General features: G+C 42.8%; 2 protein-coding genes across 2 annotated transcripts in view; both read left to right on the top strand.

Annotated features, from left to right (window-relative positions):
• Window positions 1-9,618, top strand: part of LOC310865065 (gamma-aminobutyric acid type B receptor subunit 1-like) — a gene marked incomplete at both ends in the record, with an annotated part of 50,539 nt that extends 40,921 nt beyond the window's left edge. The window contains one exon of the mRNA XM_083774046.1: window positions 9,536-9,618. Within this exon, the coding sequence (XP_083630172.1) occupies window positions 9,536-9,618 (83 nt within the window). The remainder of the gene's footprint in view (window positions 1-9,535) is intronic.
• A 56-nt stretch (window positions 9,619-9,674) lies between these two features.
• LOC310862854 (gamma-aminobutyric acid type B receptor subunit 1-like) overlaps window positions 9,675-22,654 on the top strand; it is a gene marked incomplete at its 3' end in the record, with an annotated part of 67,589 nt that continues 54,609 nt past the window's right edge. Inside the window, exons 1-2 of the mRNA XM_083770959.1 lie at window positions 9,675-9,815; window positions 16,048-16,182. Coding sequence (XP_083627085.1) covers window positions 9,690-9,815; window positions 16,048-16,182 — 261 coding nt within the window. The 5' untranslated portion in view covers window positions 9,675-9,689. The remainder of the gene's footprint in view (window positions 9,816-16,047; window positions 16,183-22,654) is intronic.

The following is a 22,654-nucleotide window of genomic DNA, read 5'->3' as shown; positions in this document are numbered from 1 at the left end:
CAATCACAGCGCACACCGGTGTGACTTGGCAACATAACGCGACCAATCGCGGCAGCTCTCCCCGGTGATTCATTCAGGTTCCTGCCCCCAAAGCACGCTGTCGTCGAGCGAGTCTATTTTTTTATAATTTTTTGGCCTTTTTATTCATTGATTTATTCAAATTTGATCCAGATGGTGTTGATATGGAAATAAAGCTTGGCTGTGTAGGTTTTGGCATGCCTCTGTTTTGACCCGTTTTGTCAAACAGCTAGGCTGACAGAGGGAATTCATTGACCTTTTAAGAAAATAGAAATATTCGGGGACTTCGTCTGGATGCTGTTCATCTTATTCATAAATGCATCAAGTCTCTGTATGTGTGTACAGTACGTACAGTACGTCTGTAATCCACGTAACTCGGAAACCGTTTGGCCAAACCGACTTCAGATTTGACACGTTCCACACCACCATAGGGCAGTGGTTCCCAGGGGTACCTGAGGGAGTTCCAGGGGGTCCCCAGCTAGATGATAGTTTGGAACCAAACGTTAGCATCACAGTTTAAGTGGGAAAGTGGCCGTGGCCATTTTGAAGATGCGCGCGCATCCACTTGCACTCTATGTGCTGCTTTCAATGGCCTTTATCTCCAAATCGGTGCAATGAATGTCGTTTTCTGGTGAAAACGACATTCAGAAAGGGGAAAAACCTTGTCAATGCGCGATAAATATAGATGAATTAATCCTGGCGGTCATTGTGATTTATTAGCCGATTGATCACACCTGATCACCTCCCAACGGGCACTGTTCTAGTATTTTAAACACTCAAATGTTGTCAAACAATATAAAAGGACCAGACCATGCATGCAGTCACCACTTTCAATACATTATTATGACATATACATTACTGTATATAATGGATAAATATAGACCACTATTCTAAACAAAATTGCATAGTTAATAACAGTCATTTTATTTTCATTTCTAAATAAGACTGACTAATCCCATAGTCGTTGCACCCAGGAAGGAATCATATGTTGGGAGGGTTAGGGGTTAGGGTTAGGGTTAGGAGGGTTAGGCCTTTTATAGCTGCTGTGAGCATTATTTACTTAAGCTATATTCGATTTTCTTTTTCTCTCTCTCGAAGGCCCTCTGGGGGAAACTCCCAACAGTCTTATTAATGGATCCCATGAGGAATTTGTATAATATTGCATTGACAGCTTTCAAATGTACCATCTCAGCATTTTCTTAATGTTGGAGTAGATAAATAGTAGATCATCTGAATCCAGTTCTCTAATGGGTGAAGAGCTTATTTTCACCGCAATGTTCACCGCAATGTGGGCTCAGATAATGCTTGTTCGAACATACTGTATACGGTTAAAGAAAGTCTTTAAATCTTACAATCTTATAACATCTCAAACACTTTGATTGACTGATGATTAAAAAAACAATTGACATGAGGTGTGATTGTTAATGTCACACAGGTATCGAATTAATGTATACTGTATATTAGAGAGAGAGAGAGAGAGAGAGAGAGAGAGAGAGAGAGGGTGGAAGTGAAAGTACAGTAGATGATGTACAACTATTTATAGTAATACACACCATGCTACATTGCTACTCTTTCATCTGCTATTGGTGGAAATTAAACAGCATAACTCTAACACTTCAACCCTCTATACTTAATAAACTTGTCCTAAAGTTGGCCCCTTTCCTCGTTGGTTCCTTTCTCTCCGTCGCCTGCAGAAGGTCTAATGGAGTGCATGGTGCAGAATAGTTCTTTCAACACAGAATCACCAGCACACTTCAGAGAAATGTCCTTTAGGTATAGCTTTTATTTAATTAGACATGGATGAGCAGCATACAAACACGTTTCGGCGGAGCCTAACTCAGCGTGCCTAATTAGATACAAAATGTACCTAAAGGACATTTCTGTGAGTGCTAGCGATTCTTCTGTTTTGAAAGAAATTAAACTGCAGACATTGCTGTTATTATTATTAGGGCAGGCCTCGGTCCTGTATTCCTGGTGGAGATATACTGTAATGTACTTTACTAAGTGGATTGCAGAGGAAATCTAATCATGGTAGGCTTTGGTAAATCATTCAGCAGTAATGTTAAATATGTTTGTAGGCAATGAGCTATACCACTGGAATGGTCCTTTAACTAGCTGTGCTACAGTTGATAGGTAGTTGAATTAACCCATTTAGACCTGCGGACGATTCTACAAATGACACTTTTCTGAAAAACCTCATGTTTCTATATCGGTCGTTCTCAAACATTTTCATGTCAAGGACCCCCAGAATTATATGTAATTGGCTGCCGACCCCCATCCGAACATACTGTATGTAGTTCCAGGGAGCCCTCCCAGAAGCAAAAAATGTTCGCTCTGTTCAAAGATTTGCGACACATTTTCACGATAAAAAAAAGAAATAGCAGACCTAAAGTGCCACGCTACGAGCTTGTAGATCTGCTATTTTTCAATAGCTAAAGTATGACATAATGCTTACAACAGCAAAAGGGACGTTCCCAGAATGTATTATTATTTGTATATAGTCCAGTAACTGAAATGACTCAGTAAATGTACTGTATGAATATGGTTTATTAACTTGACCATGATCCTAACTCCGGGCTGTGGATGTTTTCCTTTTCATCCCAGCTTCACTTTATGGAGCCCGAGCTTTATTTTGGCAACGATCCGCCCAAGGCTGAACAACCGAGCCAAAGACAGACGTCCCATGAATATCAGATGAGGCCTGGAGGTCCAACAGTCCTAAACTGCTTAACCCATTTCGGGCGAGAACAACCTCTTTTTGGTGTTTTAAACATTTAGCTATTGAAAAATAGCAGATCTACAAGCTCATAGCGCGCTACGAGCTTGTAGGTCTGCTATTTTTGAAAAATCGTGAAAATGTGGCTCAAATCTTTGAATATATATTTTTTCAGAGCGAACGTTTTTACTCAAATCGTTGCTTCTGGGGGGTCCCTGGAACAACATAACTCTGGCCGCAACAGGGCTGTGAGGAGTGGGAGAGTTTGAAGATGCTGGCCATCGAACAGATGTCCGTCTCAGTCAGCATACGGCGCCATGTCAGGGTCAGTCAGGGACGGAGGGTGGGGTGGGGGGGGGGGTCTCTGCATGTCCACTTCCTGAGAAAACATCCTTCTGACGGCGACACAGTCCCGCGAATATGGTTTTATCTTAATTCCCCTCCCGTTGGCATATCAGTAATGCTTGTTAGCTGGTGGCAGTCGCTCACAACCGTGCGAGATTGCATGTGTGTCCCACTTTGGTGGTAAGTGGAGCTTGGCCAGCTAATGAGACTTTTGGCCGGCCCCGGGCTTTATGATGCAGGCCCGGCCCAATGTCTGTTGTATATACCGTGACATTTCTTATCTCAACCTGTGCGCGTGTGATAGTGTACGAAACTGACGTCATTTTGTCATATCTTATTGTCTGCAAACTCTGCATGCTTGTTTGCGTGCGTGCGTGGCGTCGCGTGCGTGCGTGATTGTGCTGAGACATAATCTGGCTCTTGATTAACTACTTCTGTACAGCTAATGTATACTGACCAGACTAGTATAGTTCATATAAACTCATTTTCTCTCTGGAAAATAGCCAATCTACAAGCTCACAATGTGTGCTGCGATTTTTGCAGTAAGCTATTTCGCCTCTATTATGATGACATGCCCTGAATGGAAATGCCCTGAGTGGTTAAGAGTGGTTATTATATTCAGATTTTGTAGATTATAGTTTATATTTTTGCCGTCATTCAGTCTCATCCTGATTCCTACAGTATTCACGGGGTCTCTTCGTTCCTCTCCATGAAAGAGTGCCTATACTTAAACACAGGCGATATGGCCTTTCCTTCCATGTGTGGAGACAGCTACTGCTCAAACTGTCAGCTCTCTCCTTCCAGCAACTTCTTCTTCATACTTTCTGTCATCCTCATCGTCAAAGCCCCCAGAGGCCCCTAGCTGTGACCTGCATACCAATGTGACGCCACGCAGCCACCCCTGACGGGATTTCATTTTTTTGACAGACAAGGGGAGAGAAGAGAACGTACGTGCCTATGTGCACGAAATGCAAACATCCAGGACCGACCCTCCTTTGCATTCCAATCCCATCAAATTAACCTCCGTCGAATCAACGCAGAGAGCTGCATGAATTAATCATTACAGCGCCGGTCGCGCTAATGAGGAGGCCATAGTGGACAGGCCTGGTACCGAGGGAGTGTCCGTAACCATGGGCTATACACCATGGGCTATACAGGGTATATATAGACTGAGCAGGGACGTGCAGAGAGTGGTTTTTTGATTGAAACCTTAATTTCAGGGGAATCCAATTGAGACCAAGGTCTCTTTTTCAATGGCGCCCTGTATACCAGTGTTGTACCCGACAGCACCTGTCCGTTTATCATTAGCACAACCACGAACGTCCAACACATATACAATGAATTACTCACCTAATGCTGCCTGCATGTGTGTGTTACCGTCATTGTCTAAGTGACAGTTTTCATATTGTAAATATGGTCGCTAACGTGGTTTAGCGACTAGTACTTTGACAACTCATCCATCGTAGCTTGTTTGAAGTGAGATGACTTCCTGTGCAGAAACTGCCGCATCAAAATAAGAGCCACTTGTATTGATTAGTCAACACTAGTTTTATTTCTACATCTACTTACAGGACGTTAACGTCTCATTTGAGTGCCTGTCAGCATTCTCTAAATCCCTGTCTCTCAGCTGGTGCGCAAATGGCTATAGGCTGTGGCAATAATAAAAAAAATTATAAAAAATAACGAAAAAGAATAAAATTTGTTTATTTTTTGGAACCATGAACTTTAGTTCAAAATGTTGAATTATGAATTGAACTAGTTCCTTTTTAAATTTCGGAACTGTGAACTGAACTAGTTAATAAAATAAATTAACTTTCCCAACACCGCTGTATACAAACAAAGAACAATTATTCAGCAATGATTTTACATACATGACAAACACACGATACAAAAAGATATAATACACACATACACCAGAACACAGAAACAGAATCAGAATCTTAAAAACACATATTCCAAAAAGCAGGTGCATATACGCCTTCTTCTAGTGTGAGGTCAGTTAAAGAATCTTTTAAAAATAGCATATGAAACAAGGACATCCAGCTTCAACTTGTCTTGACAGATATTCCATAGACGTGGAGCATGCACCCTGAAGGCAGTATCTCCCAGTTTAGAAGAGGTTTTTGGTACCTTCAACAAAAGCCTATCTTGAGATCTGGTACCATAACTTGAGGTATTGAGTTCTAGCAGCTTTGTCAAATACAGGGGTTAGCTTTGTAGTAGTGTAGTAGTGCTTTGTAAGTGAACAGGGTAGCTGTAGGGAGGGATGTTGTGTTAGAGGGGCAGGGGCTGAAATGCCGTAAGAGGTGCACTTTTGGACAAAAAATAGCAGATCTACAAGCTCTCAACGTGTCGTTCTGTGACGCGTTGAGAGCCTGTAGATCAGCTATTTTCAGGGCGCAACCCAGCACTCTTTAGCTAGTGGAGATGCGGTGTACGACATGGATTTCTAAATACACATGTGTTCAATGCAAAATGCTGCGTTCAAGTTCAGGAGACTTCAGGGAAAAAAAGCAATTATCCCGAATGCTGCCTATATAACGGCATGGCATGGAAAGGAAAGGAAAGGAAAGGAGTGGCATTTGCATTACTTTCACCATAGATAATGTTGCATGCATGGTCTTGAGAGAGGGCAATTCACCCTCTGTCAGCCTTCTGATTGGTCCCTGACTGACTAAACCAGCAGGCTCTTTCTGCCTTGTTCCGCCTGGTTTATGTTAAATTGGCTAAAACATCATTTTTGGAAAAAACTAAAAACAAACATGATATGCCCAGTCACCATGCTGACACCAAGTTTAAAATAAGAATTGAATGCACAGAATATCAATACGAAGCAACTGAAAAACCTGCTATTTCAATGGTATAGTGGGATGGAGAGAGGTTTTATAGAGGAGCAACACATTATGGTATATAGAACAAAGCTCCAGGCAGCAGCTGTGTTGCAGGGGAACTGAACCACACGTGTATAGAGGAGGGAAAGAATAGCGTTGTCTTATGTTATGTTATATTGTGTAGTAGAGGAAGCTCGGCCCCATGGGCTTTACTGCTTGGGCAAATATAGAAAAATAGGACTTGATGAGAGATGCAGGGGGAAAGAGACACAGGGAAATAAAGACAACGGAGAGAGAGAGAGAGAGAGAGAGGGGGGGGGGGAGAGAGAGAGAGAGGGGGGAGAGAAGAGTCTACCACAGCAATTTCCCATTTTACCAGCCACTTCAGAGTGCTCCACTTACAAAATGAGCTCATTATTTAAAACCCCGGAAAATGGCATACCAGCTTCCCGCAGAGTTAGTTCAGTTCCACTGAACAAGGAAGCACGTCTTACGACGTTCAAAACTGTACCGAACAGAAGCCCTCGTAGGGGTGTGTGTTTACTCTCATATCGTTTTAGACTACACATTTTGCATAACCTATACAAGTACAAGCTCTCAAATGTGCGTGCGTGCGTGCGTGCGTGCGTGCGTGACACGTGCGTGCGCATGCGTGCAGGTGTGTATGTAGCGACGAGGGGCTCGTTAAAGTAATGAGGCACAGCTGAGCTGAGCACTGGGGGAGGCTGCAGACACATGCCGCCTCATTCCTCCATGCAGCGCGTAGAGTCGTAGACAGGCTTTATTCTGAGAGAGAGAGAGAGAGAGAGAGAGAGAGAGAGAGCCAAACATATAGATGGAGAGAGAGAGAGAGATAGCCAAACAGATAGATGGAGAGATACACATCGCCCCACCGGAGACGAGAGAGAGAGAGAGAGGGTGGCAAAACACAAGTGAGTCAAGTGGAGTCCTGTGCCTGGAAACATGGAGAGGAGAGGAGAAGAGAGGAGATTGAAGCACTTGAAAGGGATTGACAGCATGTTGAAGAGAGAAGGTTAACAGAAACTACAGCAGTTACTGTACCGTAGGATAGATGAGAGAGAGAGTGAGAGAGAGACAGACAGAGGGAGACAGAGAGAGAGACAGGGAGACAGGGAGAGAGAGAAAGAGAGAGAGACAGACTGAGAGAGACAGAGAGAGACAGACTGAGAGAGACAGAGAGAGAGACAGAGAGAGACAGAGAGAGACTGAGAGAGACTGAGAGAGACGGAGAGGGAGACAAAGGCATTGGTGTCTGTCTGCCCATCAGTGCACAATACATTATTAAACATGGACTCAATGTAACAATTCTCAAATATAGGTGCAGGCACTCACACACGTACGTACACACACACTCACGCACGCATGTACGCACGCACACACCAGGACATTAGTACGCACACACACACACACACACACACACACGCACACACACACGCACGCCATGCATACATGTGAAGTTGCTTAGTATGTCTGGAAGGTATGTCTATAGTAGACAGTTTTATGATGCTGTTTTTAGTATAGAAGTATAGAAGCATGCTTGTATGCGGGAAACAGAACATTAATTATTATATGACTCAGACTCAGCGGGGTTTGGTATATCTGCATTTCTCCCCGTTTGAAAAATGAAATCGTTTCATAATTCGTGGCAGGACAGATCGAAATGAATAAAACTCAGGGCTTTGGACTCGGGAAGGCAAATCCTCTGACGAACACGATGCACTACCACTCAAAGAGGAGAACGTCAGATGATGAGGACCATAGTGGTGTATAGCTATGTGTGCTCCTCGGTTCAGAATCATCATTAATTATTTATGAGAGAGATATACAAAAATCTAGGCAATGTATCAAAATATATACAGAAAGAGAGTGAGAGAAAAAGCAGAAAAAAAGCAAAAGGCTTGTTCAAGGTTGAAAATTGTGTATAAAAGCAGAGAGGAGGAGGAGGAGAATAAATGAGCCAGGCTGTGTTAAGGGATGCAAATTCAAAGTGGATTGTGAAACGGAGAGTGTTAGAATGCCCCCCCCCTCCCCCACATACACACACAACGCGCACACACACACATGCGCTCATGCACACAACGCACACATGCACGCACACACTCTCACACGCATGCACACGCACGCACGCACACTCCTCGCATCTCCCCCCTCACTCACACCACATGCACCCCCCCCTCCTCCTCCTCCCTCTACCTTCTCTCGCCCACTCACTCTCTCTCTCTCTCTCGCTCCCTCTGTAAACCTGGCACACTCTATTTCTCTCACACTCTGCTGCAGTCAACGACAAATATAATGCACAGAGACCGGCCGTGCTCTTAACAATGCAGTCGTCGTTTCTTCTGTTCTTTCCGCGCTGAAGGCTGTATATATTATATACGGATCACAGGAATACCAGAGCAAAGACACTTTGTTTTGTTTTTTAAAGACACGTTTTACCTGCGATTTCCATGCTCGCACGTCGTCGTTAAAAGACTTATATGTTGACCTAAACGGTGCACGTGAAGCGTTCAAAACAGAGGTGACATATGTAGGCTATACGGACGGATGCATGCATGCACTGTCTGTCTGTCTGTCGCGATCCTATAAGACATGCAACCTGCGATCCTTTTGTAGCGCAACATCTTCCAAGAGAGAGAGAGAGAGAGAGCCGTGAGTATGTACAGGCGGATGAATAAGCAAGGAGGAGACCTGACAGACATACCGATATCAAACGCATAGATTCCTACCTGTTAAATTTGTCTGCGGAAATAAATCGTAATCCGCCTTTTTGATGTTTTATAAAGACCCGAGGGGTAATTATTTATCACCACGCTCTGCTTTGTCTCGGTTTAAAATACCAAAGTTTAATTTGAAAGGAGCTCAACTAGACTAATTCAGCACCTGGACAGCGCCAATAAGGTTGCCACGGCAAAGAATCGGTTGCAAATTATAGACCATACCTTGGGTCCCTTCGAGCGTCCTTTTTTATTAATCGAAGTGGCAAGTTCAATTAGGACACATCAAGTCCAGCCGTCCTCCATTATCATTGACCCCATCTGTCTCCGTTGATTACGTGGCTTCTCCTCCGACCGTTTATTGATTGTGTTAAGCGTGTGGGGACTGCAGCGCGGGGATCATTGGCCAGAAAACCCAGCTCAGATTGCAATAGTTTCTTCCTCTTGCCGTTCAGAGTTTCACAGTCGTATAATTCAACACGTGGGCCAAAGAAAATTATATTAGGCTATACTGTACCACCTTTTACCATGACTTTGTTTTTAGCATGACTAAACTGAACTGATTTTTAAACCTTTTGAGTTAGGATTTGCACCAGGCAGAAATAAAGTAACGCGACATATAGCCTTACCCATCAGTAAAAAAAAAAGACTATTGTAAAGATGTTCTCATCTCATGGACTCGGATGTAAAGCAAGGCGATGCACATGCAGTCCATGAAACCAACAACTCTGCACACTTGACATCGCAGAAGAAAGTTGCAACGGCTGCATAGGAGTATAGCCTAGCCTATCACTCCACACTGTCCTCCTCCTCGACCCCGTCTGATATTTAAACTCATTGTCTGAAAAGCCTGAGACCTCTTAACCACCAACCATGGCTCATCCCTGCAGCCAGACTCTACGAGGAGACCTCCACCACCACCGCCTCCGATCCTCTTCCATCCTCAGCCGTTCATTCATCCTCGCCACGCTGACTTTGCTCCTGTCCTGCTCCTGCTCCTCGGCTCTAGGCAAGAAGAAGCTCTACATCGGAGCTCTGTTCCCCATGAGCGGCGGCTGGCCCGGCGGGCAGGCCTGCCTCCCCTCGGCCCAGATGGCCCTGGACCTGGTCAACAAGAGGACGGACATCCTGCCCGACTACCAGCTGGAGCTCATTCACTATGACAGCATGGTGAGTATTTAACCCGTTCAGACCCGGGGAAAAGATTCTATACAAAATGTCTTCTGAAATCCTGACTGTTTTCTGAAAAACCCCTATGTTTCTATGTCAGTCGTTCTCAAACATTTTCATGTCAAGGACCCCCCCCCCCCCCAAAAAAAAGTAATGTAATTGGCCACCGACCCCCATCTGAAAATCTGTTGTTCCAGGGACCCCCCCCCCCCCAGAAGCAAATATTTGAGTTGATACTTTGGCTCTGAAAGAATATATATTTAAAGATTTGCGCCCACATTTTCACGATTTAAAAAAAATAGCACACCTACAAGCACTCGGTGCCGCACTATGAGCTTGCAGATCTGCTATTTTTCAATGGCTAAAGTACAACATAATGCTTAAAACACCAAAAGGGGGTTCCCGCCCAAAATGGGTTAATATATTCAAACCAGCTCAACTTCCACGCTATATATTAGAGATCATCAATCATTCACCACTTTGTCATTAGTGGTGGGAAGACGTATACATGCAGACCTGTGTGTTAGATACCGACTATTAAAAGTGTCTCTGGAGTTATCTTGACTGCAGGCTACAGTTTAATTACATGTTTAGGTTATAGTACATTTGGGTAAAGGGCAATTAGAATAATGAGCTGTGCCTTTGTGCTTGTAATTAAAGGGTGAGAGAGAGAGATAGAGAGATTTGATTTTAAAAGGTCCTTTATTGCACACTGCTGGATAGTACAGGTCAAAACCAGGATCTTAACTACATGACCAGATATATAATCACAAAAAGAATAAAGAAAACACAGGAGAGAGAGAGAGAGAGAGAGAGAGAGAGCAAGCAAGCATATGGCCATAAACAAGCTAGGTTATGGCCCCCAGAGAAATGTTAATTGCATGTTTCCATATATGTGCTGAAGTTGCAGGCTTGTGATGTGTACAGTATATACAGTAGGCTATACATTCAAGCGTAATCCTCTGGTGTAATGGCTGCATGGGCTGTCTGGTGTAGTGGTCACCTCATCAATTCTCACGGTCCTTCCATTTCCATTTGCTCTGACTCCTGCATGGGTCAGAGTCACCCAGGTCCTGGCTGCTTCATTTTTCTGTCGTCGTCCCCCCCCAACACACACACACACACACACACTCTCTCTCTCTCCTTCACTCTGTTGCTGCTCGCACTCTCGCCCCCTCCCTCCCTCATTCTTTCTTTATTGGTCCCCCTCCCTCCCTCTCTCTCTCTCTCTCTCTCTCTCTCTCTCTCTCTCCTTTCTAATGGCATCCCTGTGATCACGCACTCCGTGTCGATGTACGACACCCCACTGTATGTAAAGGGTTAATGTTCTTTCTTTTTTTTAAAGCATTGCCAATTTACAATTTAGGCATTTAGCAGACGCTCTTGATCCAGAGCGACTTACATTAAGCAAAAACTAAAGCATGGCATACATATATAAAATAAAAAGTAGTTATCATGAATCATGTATAAACTAAGAACGTAACAGTGGAGTATCTATTTCAGCTATACATACTATACTATCTTATATATTACACAATATACATGTGTACTATAAAGTGCTATGACTACATACAATGCAATTCTAGTGCTGTACGTAACGAGCTATAAGTCTGTCTAAAATACTATCTATTGCCGTGATATATACGTAGGTCCGAACCTACATGTGGAACCCTGTTTCAAAAGACATGGGAAATGGGGGGGGGGGGTGTACTGACTGTAGAGGTTGGCATGACAACAGTAACCAAGACGACTGCAGTTCAAACAAAACTGATTTTTGGCTCCTCGATGCATGCATGGAGAAAGGGAAAAGGATCGTGCACCTCTTATACTATCGTCGGCGCCAACGCCGCGGGAACAGATGGACGGCGTTGCGGGGGAGGAGGTATATGAGATATTATATGAGAAAGCTGCATTGGAACGCGGTCAGCCCAAAATGTCAATGAAAGTGCACGGTCAGAGCATGCCATCTATCACAGGCCCTTACATGACCACAGACTAGTAGTCTCTGCCGTGCAGGGGCAAACTGCAGGATGAGAGGACAGGCGTAAATACATACTGATGGATCTAACCGCCCAATTACCATTCAGCACCACAGACACCTTTTTGCCAAGAGCGGGGAAAAGAAATGCCTGTGTCATCAGGAGGCAAACCAACCAGAAAATGTCTCGCTTGCTACGATAGTGAATCTAGTTTATATACCCCCATACCTTTGCCCCGTGATCGTGCAGATACACTCATTAACCCATTTAGACCTGCCATTGATTCTACGAATGTCTTCTAAATCATGACAGTTTTCTGAAAATGTTTCTATGTCAGTGGTTCTCAAAATATATGTAATTGGCCGCCGACACCCATCTGAAAATATGTTGTTCCAGAGACCTCCCCCAGAAGCAAAGATTTGAGTTAAAAAAAAACGTTCGCTCTGAAAGAATATATTCAAACATTTGGGCCACATTTTCACGATTTTTCAAAAATAGCTCATAGCGTGGTACTCGGTGCCGCGCTACGAGCTTGTAAATCTGCTATTTTTCAACAGCTAAAGCATGACATAATGCTTTAAAACACCAACAGGGGTTCCCGTACAGAACGGATTAAATATCTTTCGCCATGCATGCGAACATGGTCGTTAATTTTGAAGACCCGTCCCCGAAGGACGGGGTGGTGTGGGAGGACGAGGAGGCGACGTATAGAAACCGAGACGGATACATTGTGGCCGTGCATCTCATTGGAATGCGTGGGACGGTGGCAGTGATTTCCCCCAAGTGTTGGGAGCTAAATCAATGAGTCCGTTACCACGCATAGCGCTCTGGATTACTGTCAGGGTTTTTGTTTACAATTTAAATCGTTTGATCCAGGAGTGGAGAGGAGCAAGAGGACAAGCATATGTGTACTCCAACTCCCCCACTAGCGCTCGCTGGTCCTAACATAATATCATTAAAACGTGGGAGAGAGTAATAACTGATATCATCATAGCACCACCTTTATGTTTTATGAATGGGTTTTGAGTTAACCTTCATGATTCTTTCCCTTGTGTTGTGTTGTGTTGTGTTTACTGATGGGTTGAATTTTGTGAGCCAGTGGAAATCAGCAGGGCTTTTATTGTGCTTGATTCATACTTGATGCATTGTTAGCTTGAAAAACTACATTGTACAAAACTATAGTATAAATTAGGCTTTAGAATTCAACGAAACCAGTAATTTCCCAGAGCGCCCTCGTCTTGCTTATTTTTCCGAACTTTATTTATTTAACGCTAGAACAAAACTTTCCATATTTTCTGTATTATTGTACAGCACATATTATTTCATTATTAGAGTATGCTGTGTACAGTTTTTATCTTGAGGGACACTCAAAACTTGTATTTACAGACTCATATTCAAGGTCCCCGCTGCAATTCTTATGACTGGCATTCCTTGTATGGCTCAAACGCTGCTTATCTTCTCTGTCATCATTGACATTTCAACAGGTAACAGTCGTTTACAAAAATGCATCTCAGGACACGAGTCCGCCAGGAAGCACAAGTGTTAGAAAATGTTATCAAACGTTATCAATCAATCATCTCTATATATCTCTTTATCCATAAATCAATCAACCAATCAATCAATTTATGTCCATATGGCCGTCTGTCCGTGTCTCTATCCATCCAGTGTTTTTGGCAGCGATTTTAGTTTGTCATTAGTCTCTTCAATAGTGTTCATTTAGTTTCAGTCACATTTTAGTCACCTGGAATGTTTTAGTCAAAATACATTTTAGTCAACTAAATCAATTGTAGATTTAGTCGACCTAAATGTATGATGCCGTCGTAATGACTGATTTTACACTAGCCGATCGGTTATTTTCAGCATGCAACTAATTGTAAAATGACTTGTACTGGATCTCTTGTCCACTAGTCCCTTCCTAACATTTTTGTTGACGAAATTGTCAGTATATTTAGTCTTAGTTTTAGTCATCATAGCTTAGTTTTCATTTAGTTTCCATTTAAGTTTTCATCAGTGAAAAAAGGTCGTTTTTAGAACATTTTTCGTCTTAGCTTTAGTCGACGAAATCAACACTGTATCCATCCCATGCTTGTGTGCATGCTATACTTTTATAATACATGTGACACATAGGAAACCAGCTGCATGCTCAGCTGCATCCCCTGAGTGTGCCAGGAACAATTTACGATTTTTACAATTTAGGCATTGAGCCGATGCTCCTAGCCAGAGCGACTTTACAAAGTGCAAGATGGGAGTAAATGGCACGAACAGAGCTAGGGGGGGGTGGGTTGGGGGGGGGGGCGGGGGGTGAGGTTGTGGAGCCTGCAGTATGTTACTAACAGCCCCCCTGGGGAGTCTGGCTCACCAGCGGGCTCGCAAATCCCCAAACACGTCGGTCAGACAACCCAGTGTGGGCTGAACTGAAGCGATAGTGCTGGATCTTTGGGTTCCCCTTCTTTCTCCTCCATTCATCTCCCTGCCAAGATGAGCTATAGAATCCTCACTCACCACCACGAATCAGTCACGCTCATTTCACACTGCAAGTTAATTGGTGGCTCGCAATGTTAATTGTCCTTTTGTGCGTCTCATGGTGTCAGCGTGATGTATATGAATGTAGATTTGTACTGATTTGTCTCATTACTTAAGATTTGTGGGGGAGGGGGAACCGTTTCTTATATCCTGCCAGAATAAGTATTGGTCATGTAGTGTAGAGCACAATGACATTTGCATAAGCGTCGTCGAATCAAAATCCATGCTCATTAGTTTTTCGTTTTTTTGTTCTTTGCCACTGTACCAAAAACGTCTATATCCAAGTCCATTCTGTGGTCCCGTACTGTGTCCACTGACCCCCTCTCAACCGCAGGATCAATGATCACCCTTCCCACACCATTATCATTTAAATTGCTTATTGATTTTTCATTGAGTGTAAGCTGAGAATAAAAATAGCCCCAATGCCATGCGTTATAGGCGTTGACTCTAAAGACAATAGAGCCTCACCTAGTGGGTAAATGTTTTTCCCCAACGTCAACATAGATGAATGTTGCCCCTCCCCCCTCCCCCCTCTCAGGAGACACGATCCCATCTGGGTGTCCTTGAGACGTGTCTCACTTTCACCTTGTCGCACTGAGACCATAGACTGTAAAAAAATATGGACAAAGCGTTCCCCGGGTCTAACATGGACGTAAAATGAAGCCTGTTATTCCTGCACTGTAAGTCGCCATCTTTCTAGATCCGTTTGGGCCCAGCTGGCCATTGGCTGGCTCCGTTTTGGCCCAGCTGGCCATTGGCTGGCCCAGACACGAGGCGGGACTTCCCCCCTTCTTCTCCGTTGGTTTTTATTTTGACTCGAGTGGGAGGGGAATCCCGATCATAGACTGTAACGGTAGCCACGCCCCTCAGAACATGCGCGACTTTATGGTCATTTTTTTTATAAATGGGACCATAATTTTCCAAAAAGAATATTATGACATTAGAAATGAGACTTTAAACTAGTGACTGGAAGCAGAAAGTATTCATGACCATGTTTATTAAGGTAATACAGTCTAGGTGAAGTTGGGCCCAAATACATGGACTTCTATGGGGCTATGGGTTTTTCTGGGTCCAATGACAGCGCCACAACAGGCCATTATATGAACTTTCAGGAGTTTCAGGCTTCACAAAATATCTGTCTGACTGCCCCCCTGACTGAGACGTGTCTCACTCTCACCTTGTCGCACTGAGACGTGTCTCACTCTCACCTTGTCGCACTGAGACGTGTCTCACTCTCACCTTGTCGCACTGACTCTCTCAGGCTGTTTGTGTGTTGCCCCGACGTGAACAAACCACTGCTGACTCTCTCTCTCTCTTTCTGTCCGGCACACACACAGTGCATTTGACCTTCCACGTTTGTGAACCATTTTAGTGATGTACAGTAAGAGACGCCTGTACCTCCATAATTTGATCGCTCTTGCTTACCCCCCCCCCCCCCCCCAGCGCTGCTGCTGTAGCAGGATGGTGTGGTATAGTTTGCACTTTATTGTAGGTTGCACTTTATTGAATCTGTTGTTATCTAATCTGGATCTTGTGACTACATAAGGATGTACTGTATGTATTTGTCTGTTCCTGTTTTTTAGTTTACTGTGTTTTTTAGAGATTTTTTTTATTTTTACCTGCTGTAACATGAATAGCCCAATTTGGGACATGCAAATAAACGTTCTCTATCTCCTCTCTCTCTCTCTCTCTCTCTCTCTCTCTCTCTCTCTCTCCCTCTCTCTCTCCAGTGTGATCCAGGCGAAGCCACCAAACTCCTGTATGACCTCCTGTACACGGATCCCATTAAGATTGTCCTGATGCCGGGCTGCAGCTCCGTGTCCACGCTGGTGGCCGAGGCCGCCCGCATGTGGAACCTCATAGTGGTAGGTTCTAGCTTTCTCTCTCTCTCCCTCTCTGTCTGAATTGCTGGTCTGATCCACACATAGACATCAAAGGGGGCTTCTTCAGCCCCTGTCCTTTTTACCCGTCTGTAAAACAACTGCCCTCTCCAGACCACGAATGCAGCATTTACTATACTGTATGGTGGAAGAAATGCAAAATGCCCCTCCTCTCCTTCCCATGCCATACCGGAAGGCAGGATTCAGGAGAATTGCTTTTCTTTCCCGAAGTCTCCTGAACTTGAACAACTAATTTGTTTAGAAATCCATGTCGTACACTGCATCTCCACTAGCTAAAGAGTGCTGGCCCGAAAATAGCGTTGTGAGCTTGTAGATCTGCTATTTTTTGCTATTTTTGTCCAAAAGTGCCCTCTTAGGAGATTTCAGCCCCTGCTCCTCTGCACGTCCTTGGGTCTGATGTTCGCCACACCTTGCGTTGGCACACGCTAACCCGGCTCCTGCACCCGGCGTTATTATCTTCTTCACGCATCAACGTGATGGATGCTGATGTCGCTCTAACGACACAGAGTTTACTCAATTTCTTCTACTAAAAGAATGCAGGCCAAAGGACTTGGATATAGGAGAGACTTGGCATACACTTGCGGTACTACACTTACTGTGTGCCAAATGAATGCCCAGTGGAAGTGAATGTGACTCTCCGGGGCTACGTTGGCGATGCTTGAGTGCATGCCTCAGTCAGCCTGCCACATTGACAAGGCAGCCGGCACTCGGCAGGAGAATATTAAGCCCTTCTGGACGGGAACCCTCTTTTGGTGTTTTAAGCATCATTTTATTCTTTGGCTGTTGAGAAATAGCAGATCTACAAGCTCATAGTGCGGCACTAGGTGCCGCGCTATAAGCTTGTAGATCTGCTATTTTTTTGAAAAATAGTGAAAATGTGCACGGCGCAAATCTTTGAATATATATTCTTTCAGTGCGAACGTTTTTAACTCAAATCTTTGCTTCTGGGGGGTCCCTCCCGGGAACAACATATTTTCAGATGGGGGTCTGTGGCCAAATACAGATAATTCTGGGGGTCCTTGCCATGAAAAAGGTTGAGCACCACCACATTTTCTGAAAACATGATTTAGAAGAAATTAGAATCTGGTCAGTCCAAAATGGGTTAACCTGTATGACTGTGGGCACAGAAACTTCTGAAACACTAGTCCAGAATACCAACTACACCGTGAAGAAACCACACAGCTTCATTCATTCAGTTCGCAATGCTAAAATAAGAGCAAAGTGCCATAATTATAGAGAAGTGATGTTCAACGTTATTAACTTCACAGACTCCCAGTTGGATATGCATTAGTATAGTTCAATGGTTCAACTGAATGAGAGCAACGGTGACTGCATGGATATTTGAATAATTTATACTTGTTTGTATGGTTTGGGTGTGAATTTGACCATGGATGTATTGATTTTTTTTACAAAATGAAAGTAGAATCCAGGTTTTTCCTTATGCTAAACATACTATGCAAAACAAAGCCCTGTTGTTCCCTATATTGGACTGAACTGGTTGGGCCTCCAAGAAGTTGTCTTCCCTGGACCAGTGTTGTTTTCGTCGACTAAAACTAAGACGACTACCTTTTTTCACTGAGGAAAACTAAATGGAAACTAAATAAAACTAAGCTATGATGGTCTTAGTTTTAGTCATCATAGCTTAGTTAGTGTGGTTGCCTGAAGGCAACCATACTATTGTTTTTGTGACCTTTTATTATTATTAGTGTGGTTGCCTGAAGGCAACCATACTATTGTTTTAGTTTTAGTGACCTTTTATTCTTTTCATTATAGATAAACTTATTTTGCCGCGTTATACCTCCCACAGTTTTTGTCGCACGCACTCGAGCCATATGTCAAAACGACGGGCTACATCGGGAATCGTGTGCGTGTATTTTGCTAAGACATTTGTTGAATAGTTTAATTGATATGAATTAATTAGTGCATTAAATTTCCCCATAGACATGAATGGGAAAATGCAAAAACTCACTTTCAAGTATTTTTTCCTCTGAGACCGTAAGGGCTATACATACAAGACTTGGAGGAGAGATTCATAATAATTACTAAAATTAATTACCTTAGAAGTATATCGGTCGGCCTCATGGTGGCGCTATAACAGCCAACTTTACCTTTTGGGGTATAACTCTTGAACCGTAGGTCGTAAAATAAAAAATATTTTTTCCCTGGATTCCTTGGGTCATGACACATCTCCCCATATAGGCCACGCCCATTTGCGTCTAGATAGATTTCCCGCCATTTTGAATTTTGTTCAAAACACACTTTTTGCTCCTCTTCCTACAGATTTTGACCTAATCTCACAAAAATCAGTACACATGATCTCGGGACCTATCCCATTAAAACAGCACAGTCAGAATTTAGATCTTCTGTATCGTTCGGCCGTAATCGTCTTCCGAAGTTAGTGGGAGGGGCCTATTTTACAAAAACGCCACAATTCAGGCACGGAATGTCCGATCCATCCCAAATTTGAATCACAGGTCGAGGGTGGTTTCATCAACGCAGAGACAAAAGCGATTCCATTTTCGACGGGTGCGATGTGGGCAACCACACTTTGCAATTTCCCAGAATTGCCTCTTTCTAGTTAGTGTAGTTGCCCTGAGGGCAACTATACTATTGTTCTAGTGCTCTGTTTATTTTGACGCATTATACCTCCCACAGTTTTTGTCGCACGCACTCGAGCCATATGTCAAAACGACGGGCTACATCGGGAATCGTGTGCTTGTATTTTGCTAAGACATTTGTTGGATAATTTAATTGATATGAATTAATTAGTGCATTAGTGCATTTCCCCATAGACATGAATGGGAAAATGCAAAAACTCACTTTCAAGTATTTTTTCCTCTGAGACCGTAAGGGCTATACTTACAAGACTTGGAGGAGAGATTCATCATAATTATTAAAATTAATTACCTTAGAAGTATATCGTTCGGCCTCATGGTGGCGCTATAACAGCCAACTTTACCTTTTGGGCTATAACTCTTGAACCGTAGGTCGTAAAATCAAAAAGTTTTTTTCCCTGGATTCCTTGGGTCATGACGCATCTCCCCATATAGGCCACGCCCATTTGCGTCTAGATAGATTTCCCGCCATTTTGATTTTTTTTCAAAACACACTTTTTGCTCCTCCTCCTACAGATTTTGTCCAAATTTCACACAAATCGGTACACATGATCTCCGGACCTATCCCATTAAAACAGCACAGTCAGAATTTAGATCTTCTGTATCGTTCCGCCGTAATCGTCTTCCGAAGTTAGTGGGAGGGGCCTACTTTACAAAACACGCCACAATTCACGCACGGAATGTCCGATCCATCCCAAATCTGAATCACATGTCGAGGGTGGCTTAATCAACGCAGAGCCAAAAGCCATTCCATTTTCGACGGGTGCGATGTGGGCAACTACACTTTGCAATTTCCCAGAATTGCCTCTTTCTAGTTCTTCTTTTTATTATAGATAAACTTTATTTTGCCGCATTATACCTCCCACAGTTTTTGTCGCACGCACTCGAGCCATATGTCAAAACGACGGGCTACATCGGGAATCGTGTGCGTGTATTGGGATAAGACATTTGTTGGATAGTTTAATTGATATGAATTAATTAGTGCATTAAATTTCCCCATAGACATGAATGGGAAAATGCAAAAACTCACTTTCAAGTATTTTTTCCTCTGAGACCGTAAGGGGTATACTTACAAGACTTGGAGGAGAGATTCATAATAATTACTAAAATTAATTACCTTAGAAGTATAACGTTCTGCCTCATGGTGGCGCTATAACAGCCAACTTTACCTTTTGGGGTATAACTCTTGAACCGTAGGTCGTAAAATCAAAAATATTTTTTCCCTGGATTCCTTGGGTCATGACGCATCTCCCCATATAGGCCCCGCCCATTTGCGTCTAGATAGATTTCCCGCCATTTTGAATTTTGTTCAAAACACACTTTTTGCTCCTCCTCCTACAGATTTTGTCCAAATCTCACAAAAATCGGTACACATGATCTCCGGACCTATCCGATTAAAACAGCACAGTCAGAATTTAGATATTCTGTATCGTTCGGCCGTAATCGTCTTCCGAAGTTAGTGGGAGGGGCCTATTTGACAAAACATGCCACAATTCACGCACGGAATGTCCGATCCATCCCAAATCTGAATCACATGTCGAGGGTGGCTTAATCAACGCAGAGCCAAAAGCGATTCCATTTTCGACGGGTGCGATGTAGGCAACCACACTTTGCAATTTCCCAGAATTGCCTCTTTCTAGTTTTCATTTAGTTTCCTTTTCGTTTTCCTCAGTGAAAAAAGGTAGTCGACGAACATTTTTCGCCTCAGTTTTAGTCGACGCATTGCGAGCTTGTAGATCTGCTATTTTCAATAGATTTTGTACACATTGTGAAATGGCACATTCTGCACAATTAGTACTTTTACTTTTAGTATAATAAGTAAATTTTGATGCCGATACTAATTCCGTACTTTTACTTGTAACGAAGTAGTTCTAAATTGCAGTATTGGTACTTTTACTTAAGTAAAACAATTGAGTTGAGGACTGCCGTTGCACAGTCATCAAGCTGGGACGTGATAATTGCATGAATGAGTGAGTGTTTCGACAGCTGCGGAAAACAAAAATTTCTTCCTGAGGTGATCATTCTGTGTTTTGTGACACAACGCTTTTAAATTACATGCATGAATTCTTCATATGGGCAAAATACTCAGTTCAAAGCTTCAGCTTTATTAGCCAGTTGGTTGGTGAATCATTTCTAGAAAAGGATTTCAATTAATAGAGAGAAGACTTCCGCACACCCGGCAGGCAATTTGGAGCAGGTGCGATGATGACAGAGAGTATACAATGTGAAGGAAGGGACATCCGCACACTGCCACTTGCTAGTTCAGAGCAATTTTATTGAGCAACGTTTCGGTCTTGCGACCTTCCTCAGGCTTAATTCAAGAATGGGCTGACATTGTCACTAAATACATTTCAGGAAGTGTAAACAACCAATCAAAATGCATGTAATTTATCCAAACAGATAACAGCTGTGAAGAACCTTGTCACGTGACTTGAAGGTGCAGTGTTTCTGTGAACATTCCTCATATATATCATTGAAAATAACAGTTTACAATAATACAGGGGAAAAATAATAAATGTCATGCCATACAACATACAAGGAAGACATACAGTAAAATAAGCAAATAAATGTCAAATAATAAGATCCTACTCTGTCCGAAAGAGTGGAAAAGAATAAGAAAAAAATAATAAAAACATTGCACCTAAAGTGCCTATAGTACCGGCTGGAGTTCAGATCAACATTTTCTATACCATAACATTCAATAGTAGTTCATCATTAAGCCCTTTGGGGTGTAAGGTTTGTAGAGTGTGGATCCAGTAGGCCTCACGTTGTTTTAAAAGGTCATCGTGGTTACCACCTCTTCTTGGAAGTTTGACTTGTTCTATACCAATAAAGCGGAAAGTAGAGATGTCATGTTTAAGGTCATTGAAATGCACTAATGAAAGCCAAGTTTGTTGAAAGAGGTCATTCACTTGAATGTATTGATAAAGCGTACACATTAGCTTTAAATAAACCTCGTTCTGAGCTTTTGAAAACAACTCAGAAAAAAGAGAAGAAGTTTTCGGTCACATGTGTAACCACATATTCTCCTTATTCACATAGAATAAAAGCTATTTTTAAACAAAATTGGAATATTTTAACTTCTGACCCTGAATTGGCTACACTACTCAAATACCCACCCCTATTCTCCTTTAAACGGGGTAAGAATCTAAAAGACCAGCTTGTACACTCTGACTTTCAATCTCCCCAGGTCTCACTCAGACAGACCCTGTTAAGTCCACTCCCACAAGGAAACTATCCTTGTGGTCATTGTGCGCAGTGTGGTAATCCTCATACTGGCAAGAAGTTCAAGATCAATAATATTATTACTTGTGTGTCAACCCATGTGGTGTATATGATCAAATGTCCCTGTGGTTTAGCATACATAGGCAAAACTACTCGACAGTTAAAACAGAGAATGAGTGAACATAAGAGTTCGATCAGAAGAAACGACCGTGAATACCCTGTTGCAGTGTATTTCAATGACCTTAAACATGACATCTCTACTTTCCGCTTTATTGCTATAGAACCACGATGCCCTTTTAAAACAACGTGAGGCCTACTGGATCCACACTCTGGATTCACAAACCTTACATCCCAAAGGGCTTAATGATGAACTACTATTGAATGTTATGCTATAGAAAATGTTGATCTGAACTTCTTGTCCAGCCGGTACTATAGGCACTTTAGGTGCAATGTTTTTATTCTTTTTTTCTTATTCTTTTCCACTCTTTCGGACAGAGTAGGATCTTATATTTGACATTTATTTGCTTATTTTACTGTATGTCTTCCTTGTATGTTGTATGGCATGACATTTATGTATAATTATTTTTCCCCTGTAT

The sequence above is a fragment of the Protomyctophum parallelum genome (assembly GCF_964188405.1).
Source record: "Protomyctophum parallelum genome assembly, chromosome: 1".
Lineage (NCBI taxonomy): Eukaryota > Metazoa > Chordata > Actinopteri > Myctophiformes > Myctophidae > Protomyctophum > Protomyctophum parallelum.
This window is presented reverse-complemented; position numbering and strand designations above follow the sequence as displayed.